The sequence below is a fragment of the Frieseomelitta varia genome, unplaced genomic scaffold, assembly GCF_011392965.1.
Source record: "Frieseomelitta varia isolate USP_RPSP 00005682 unplaced genomic scaffold, Fvar_1.2 scaffold_338, whole genome shotgun sequence".
NCBI classification, from domain to species: domain Eukaryota; kingdom Metazoa; phylum Arthropoda; class Insecta; order Hymenoptera; family Apidae; genus Frieseomelitta; species Frieseomelitta varia.
In genome coordinates this window covers 613,320-620,905 of record NW_025110077.1, presented here as the reverse complement: position 1 = coordinate 620,905, position 7,586 = coordinate 613,320, and the positions used below count along the sequence as shown (strand labels likewise).

Here is a 7,586-nt window from a genome sequence, read left to right as displayed (position 1 = left end):
TTTCTCAAGAAATGACTGAGAAGCAAGAAAAGTTATTCCAAGTATAATTTACATTTTACTAAAATGTAAAACTGACACCAGAACAGTTCAGGCGCAACGAATAGAAAAGTATTTGCAACGCGATAAAGAATATCAAGTCTTGTTCACGTGTTTCGTCAGGAATCGAAACAAATCATCAGAAATATGCTGTCGCAAAAATACGTATAGAATTTCTGTGAAAAAGTTGCGGATTAATCACTTTGACCATTTTGGTAATCGTTGCGTTAATTGCCACGCGAAATTCGTCAATTTTGCCTCTGAGAATATTTAATTTTTTTAAAACCTTTACGTCGCGATAAAAGCGCGTTTGTTTTTTCTGTTTTTACAACAATATCTCGTTATTTCTGTCATTATTTTAATATTAATATTAATGTCATTGTTTTAATATTAATACTTAAAATTTACTACAAAAATTTTCTGTCATCATTTTAATATTGATATTAATGTCATTGTTTTAATATTAATACTTAAAATTTACTATAAAAATTTTCTGCCATTATTTTAATATTAATATTAATGTCATTGTTTTAATATTAATACTTAAAATTTACTACAAAAATTTTCTGTCATCATTTTAATATTGATATTAATGTCATTGTTTTAATATTAATACTTAAAATTTACTATAAAAATTTTCTGTCATTATTTTAATATTAATATTAATGTCATTGTATTAATATTAATACTTAAAATTTACTACAAAAATTTTCTGTCATTATTTTAATATGTATATATATATTTAATACTACATCACTGTATACATTAAAATAGCATATATAGTATTATTATTATTATTATTATTATATAATTAAATATTAAATATAGCGTATGTATTACTATATATTATGTAGTAATATAATATAATATAATAGTAATATAATACAATTATATTATAATTATAATATTATTGTACTATATTACTATATATATTAATATTATAATCTTATAATTACTAATAATATTATTAATAATGACTTCAATATGATTTTTTTTTTTTTTGCTGTTGAATATTTATTATAGAAAATCAGCGAGTCCCAAATGACCAGAGCAGCAATTAAACGTGTTAATGATCCTGCGAGAACTTCGTGAACGTTGCAGTTGCGCAAGTTCGTATCTTCCTTCGCCGTGATAAATGTCACCCGGTTCGTAAACATCAATACAAACTTTCGATCATGAATCTATTGGTTACGTGAAAGTCCACGATTGCCATTTCGATCAGATCGATTGACGCAGCAAAGAAAATTAATTAACCTTTCCGACGTAACAGTGTATCTCTTGTACGAGTGAATAATTTTTATTCTCGCCTCGTTATTATAATGAAAAATGGAATGAAAATATGTATATATGTATAGATTGTTTCTTTTTTTTTGTTATATTATTATTATATTGTTATTTCATTATTATATTAATTATATTGTTATATTATTATATATTATTATAGTAATATAATATAATTATATAATATTATTGTACTACATTACTGTATACATTAAAATAGCATATATATATATATATATTATTATTATTATTATATAATTAAATATTAAATATAGCGTATGTATTACTATACATTATATAGCAATATAATATAATTATATAATATTATTGTACTATATTACTATATATATTAATATTATATTAAAATATATATTACTATATATATTTTATATTGTTATTACATTATCATATTAATTATATTGCCATATTATTATATATTATTATAGTAATATAATATAATTATATAATATTATTGTACTACATTACTGTATACATTAAAATAGCTATTATTATTATTATTATTATTGTATAATTAAATATTAAATTTAGCGTATGTATTTCTATATATTATATAGTAATATAATATAATTATATAATATTATTGTACTATATTCCTATATATATTAAAACAACATTTTTATCCCAACAGAGTATTATGTTGAAGGTTATGTTTTATAAATGAACGTAGGAAACGCATCTGCACATTTGCTTAGAAATGACTCTAATGGTATTATGAGTGAAGCGCGTATAGAACAATAATACTGTAGCGTCACTGGAGCATATGTATGCATGATTATTGCTCTATCTTATTACCTTATGTAAGTTACACGCTCACATTGAAGACCATGAACAATCGAAATATTTTATGAAATTTAAACTCGAGCAAAAACTTTCCAAAATACTCGCGATATAAGATCTCCTCCTCTCCTCTACTTACAAAAATATGAAAGACGAACCTGAAAGGCCCTTTTTTTACCAGACGAACATTTTTTCCATAGACTTCAATCTCTTTCCATTTTGCGAGAACATTCGGCATATAGCAGTGCCGACATTTGGAAGGATTAAAATTGGAAAGAGAAATCATTTGCAAATTCAGCGCCCCCTGTTTTTCGTCGACAATTATTATTTTACTGTTGTTCGCCAGTAGGACTCGATCCGAGACGCGAAACTTTCTCATTTCCATTTTACTAAACGGAGTTTGATCGCCGTGGACGATGTCTAAATGAAATTGCGTTCGTTGCGAGTGTTGGGCGATCAAACGTGTCGATGCTCGTTCATTAGCGGACAGAATAACTTTGCTGGCAAACGTGGCGAACGATCTCCACGTCCAAGTTTACTCTGAAATGATACAACTCGAATTTACCCAAGTTCATCGGGACTCCGATTGCCGATTTCGATCAACCGTTAAATTCGCGCGTCGAACGGGAACAACCACAGAACAAACTGCGCCCATGCAGTTTCTCAAATATTCCGTATATCGATTATACTCATCTATTAGGCTATTGTGTAACTCGTTCAAACGTGTTTTTTGACGTGTATCGTACAGCCGCGTTGCTAGTGTCCGATTCTTCGAAGCACGAATTTTAAAAAGAAGAAAAATGTCTCAAGTTGGGAAATTTTATTTTTTATTTTTATAAATATGCGTGTGTGTATTTTTATTTCTACTTTTTATAAATATGTATTTTTATTTTTATTTTTATTTCTATTTTTATAAGTATACGTGTGTATTTTCTTTTAACTTGTGATAAGTTAGCTGAAACTCTGCAATGCCAAGCATCACATTAATATTACCTCTTCTTTTTTCTTTTTACGTTCGTACATTGTGCATTCGTTTAAAATGAACAGTAATACATCCAGCAATAAATAAGAGTCGTAAAAAGATCCAGTAAAAAAAAGAGCTAATAATAAATAATAATTTAAAAATCTTTTTCTTCAGTATAATTGAACGAAGCGTTCTTTCTTACATGCTAATCATTCGGAGATTCGTTTTTTACTGAATCCAATGAATGAACTTGTATAATATGAAAAATTAACATTTATCGCGATTGAAATTTACACGATAATAATGGCAATAAAAGTCCACATCTCACAAGTTCAAAATAGCTAAGTCACTTGACATCTACAATTTATACTTCGTATTAACGATCCTACGATAAATTTATTTTTAAAATTACTTAGACATTCCTCTAAGGAAAAATACTGTATGAATTATAGATTTCTAAAAAAAAAAAAAGAAAAAGGAAAAAAGAAATTCAGAATCATTGAGTGATGATATTACTGGAGAGGCAGTCACGTCGTTAAAAAATGCAAATAAAGTGTCTATGAAAATTGAACAAGCGTGGATCCTCCAAAAAAAAAAAAAAAAAAATTGGTATTTATTCGTGTAACAAAATTACGTTAGACTGATAGTTGAAAGATTAAACAAGTCTAGATCCTCCAAAAACGAATTGATATTTATTCGCAAGGCAGATCGCTCGAGTTAAGATCGAAGTAATGAATAATTAAAAAATTGAACAAGCCTGGATCCTCCGAACGATTGGTCAATCAATTAGTTGACATTTAAACTGAAATCGAAGTAAATCGTTAGTAAATAAAATTAGACAGCGATCTTTTCTCTGTTGATCTATCTTGGCTGTTTATTTGATTTCAGGCATCAATTCTATTTGCACTCTCGTTTGGAGTTACTCGAGGGTAGATTGAAAGTGCCGGATTGGGGTTCTGTGGCGCGTTTGATCGCCCTGATAGCGCAGGCTGATACCGGTGATTACGACGCGTTGTCACCGCCGAACGCACTCTACTCGCAATGTTGCCAAATTCAACCAGCGGAACCGTGCGAATCGAAACCTCAAGACTTTCTCCATCGGATAGTTCAGCAACACAAGGAAATCAAGGTTCGCAGCTATCTTTCCCGAGCCCAGCATATAATCCGTTCGACTTTCAACTTGCCTCGAGTTAAATTCCCCCATAAAGAAAGAAAGAAAAAAGAATAACGCAAATTAAATTAATCCGTGCCCCAGGATTTAAAATCCATTCAATATTAAAATTCGCCAAAATGTGAGAACTTTCGAGTGCCTGTTTTATTCAGGCAGATTTCCTATAAAAATAGAACTAAAAAAATACCGTTGAACATTCGCGAGCCGTTTGGCAAAAGGCTCGTAAATGTTTGATCAGAAAGTTGTGTAACGAAAATACCGAGACGTGATGCTGCGATTCGAAACCTTCGTGCGCGTTTTCGAAATATATATATATTCGTCTTTTTTTTTTCTCAATGAAAAATTGATTGGCAGAGTGTTGCTTTATTTATTATCATCAATGGGGGATTTGAATTTCAATTTAAGTAGTCAATATCCATCTCAGCCTGCAAATGGCAAAATGGATAAATAAACAAAAGAAGAACGCCCATGAGAGTTTTCAGTAAAAATAAGATTCGTTGCTTTCGAAAAAACTTGCTGAATCGGTCAAAAAATCGTACCGTCACCTGATCGTGATTCATTTACATATGCTGTTATATCTTCCTTTCTTCTTCCAGGGGATGAAAACCTCCACGGCGGAATACTGGTTACTGAAGGAGGTGTCCAATTTGGATACGTTCGGCCAGGAGATGTTCCACAGCAAATTCGGATACAACGGAGTATCGATGATCGGAGTCGGGCCCCACGGTATCACGGTTTATCGTAATCACGACGAGGAAACGCAAAAGTACGTGTTACCGATTACTCGATGTGAACTTGATCTTCGAGCGATGCTAAAACTGAAGATCAACGACTAAACGCCGAAAATTTTTTCGAAAAGTTGACCGAGGTCAAAGATATGCCTATATCGCTTTCGTGTATAATATATAGTACGTTGTCGCTAGCGTGAACACGTCATTAATGGTATCTAATTTTTTATTTGCTCATTAACCCTCGGATAACCGTGATCTATTCAATTTATTTCTTCCTTTAATTTGTATCTTTTCATTATTTTGTTGCTTTATTCCTCCTAAATTTTTTTTAAAATGTGAATTATTCTAAAAAAAATAAGTATACTGGTATAATAATAATATTATTAATGTGAAGAGTATATTTAAAAGAAAAAGTTTATGCCTTGTATATCTGTGTTAGTTGTACGTGAAATGAAAGTATTCCAATCTCGATTTTATTGTACGCGTATTTACACAACACGCGAAATAACACTGTCCTATCTGTTTTTTTTGCAGCATACCATATACGGCGATACAAAGTGCAACGTCCCAACGGCGAATGTTTCATTTGGTTTACCTCTCCCTCGACGGCGAGGAAACGTCGTTAAATTTCAAATTGGACTCGAGTCAATCAGCCAGTGGACTTTACCGGGCGATTACCGAGAAGCACGCGTTTTACAGCTGCGAGACGGTCAGGAGCGCGGTTACAGCCCAATTCATACGCGACTTGAAGGTACATATTATTATTAAGACTAACTACTTAACAAGCCACGGAGAATAATTTCTATTACTGTGATAATTAATGCTCGTTACAGGGCACCATTATCTCGATATTCAACGAGGACTCGACGTTAGGGAAGAAATACGTGTTCGACATTCGTAGAACGTGTCGAGAGGTGTACGACAACGCCCGGCGTGCTCTCTACTGTGAAGCTGCGACCGTTAGCTTGCCAGAGGAGAAGGAAATTTTGGAGAAGCATGATTGCGGAGACTGCGAGGATCCCAAATGCAAGGTATATAGATAATCGATGAAATTGACAGAGGACCGGCGGTCGAATTGGCGACAATTGTTTCATATTCTTCATATTTCAGGAATCTCGGGAGTGTCTAGCAAGGCTGTTGGACGCGATGCTGTGCCGCATTTGCATGGACCGTAGTTTAGATACCGCCTTGTTTCCCTGTGGACACGCAGTAGCCTGCTTAGACTGTGCTAGACGATGCGAGCGTTGTCCCCTATGTCGAGCCGATATCGACCATTGTCGGACGATATATCTTCCGATCGAGCTGACCCACGTTGATAAACACAATCCAAAATTGCTGTCGGAGTCCATCGAACCTAGTTACGGTAACTCGTCTGCCGAAGAAATTCAAAAAAGAACTTTAGCAACGGAGAGTTCCATGGTAAACGGTAACGATATTTGAAAACGTCGCCGCAACAAATTCTACATCTTTCAGAGATTCTTTTGCAGAATCTTTGCTTGCCAGATCGAGAAAACGCATTGAGTTTCTCTTTCGTCTCTACTTCTCTTTCCTCTCCCTCCCTCCTCTCCCTCTCTCTCTCTCTCTCTCTCTCTCTCTCTCTCTCTCTCTCTCTCTCTCTCTCTCTCTCTCTATCTATCTATCTCTCTATCTATCTATCTANTCTCTCTCTCTCTCTCTCTCTCTCTCTCTCTCTCTCTCTCTCTCTATCTATCTATCTATCTATCTATCTATCTATCTATCTATCTATCTATCTATCTATCTATCTATCTATCTCTCTCTCTCTCTCTCTCTCTCTACCTCTGTCTCTATCTTTCTCGCGCGCGCATGTTTTTTTTTATCAATTTATCTATCTATCTATATCAACTCTAAATTTTAAAATATCATCTATCAGATTTTTGAATGCGTTCGTTTTATTGATGCGACGAAAGATTTTCTTTTTTTGTTCTCTTTAACAGCGGAAAAATTCAAATGATTCGTCAACAATGTGATGAAGAACTGCGAGTTCGCCTATAACATCAAGACATTCTGTTTATCTGAATCCATTTAATAACAAGTAGTTGATATAGTAAGAATTCACTGATTGTTCTCGCTATCTACGAATAATAGGAATTTGCGTGGTTTCCTTCGGCAGGAGTTTAGCCAATCGGGCATTAATTGAGATTTCGTTCCGATGAATCAAATTCGTAACAAATGAAGTTCTATTCTACTCTCGTTTAAACACTTATCTATATATTTACAACAGTGTTATATGATATTGATACTTCTTAATTGAATAATAACAATATTATCGCTATTTCTTTTGCGCGACCGAAAAGTGCTATTAGCAGCATTGATCTTTGAAAAACAATGCTGCCATTATTTTCAAGAGAGAATAGTATAATTTATTTCATTGTAAAGTTTAGTCTATCGTACATAGATTCTTTTATTTTTTACCGGCGATCAAACCAACAAGTTCATTTTTTCTTTTTTTTTTTCATTTAATTATCATTTACGACACTTCTCGATACTTTCGTTCCTCTTAGATAGATTATATTCCCATTTTTCTTTCTTTTATACGTATCAACTTTCATTGAGATATGACGCCAGGGCACTGAGATGAAGAATT

The 7,586-nt window shown here is 32.7% G+C and overlaps 1 protein-coding gene across 1 annotated transcript; it reads left to right on the top strand.

The window, feature by feature from the left end:
* Positions 1–3,917: 3,917 nt before the first annotated feature.
* On the top strand, positions 3,918–6,601 carry LOC122530319 (E3 ubiquitin-protein ligase MYLIP; the record flags this gene model as incomplete). The annotated part of the gene is made up of 5 exons (XM_043657156.1): positions 3,918–4,208; positions 4,847–5,016; positions 5,516–5,732; positions 5,815–6,012; positions 6,092–6,601. Coding segments are annotated over 5 exons (1,206 nt in total), but the record flags the coding sequence as incomplete, so codon positions are not given.
* Positions 6,602–7,586: the final 985 nt, after the last annotated feature.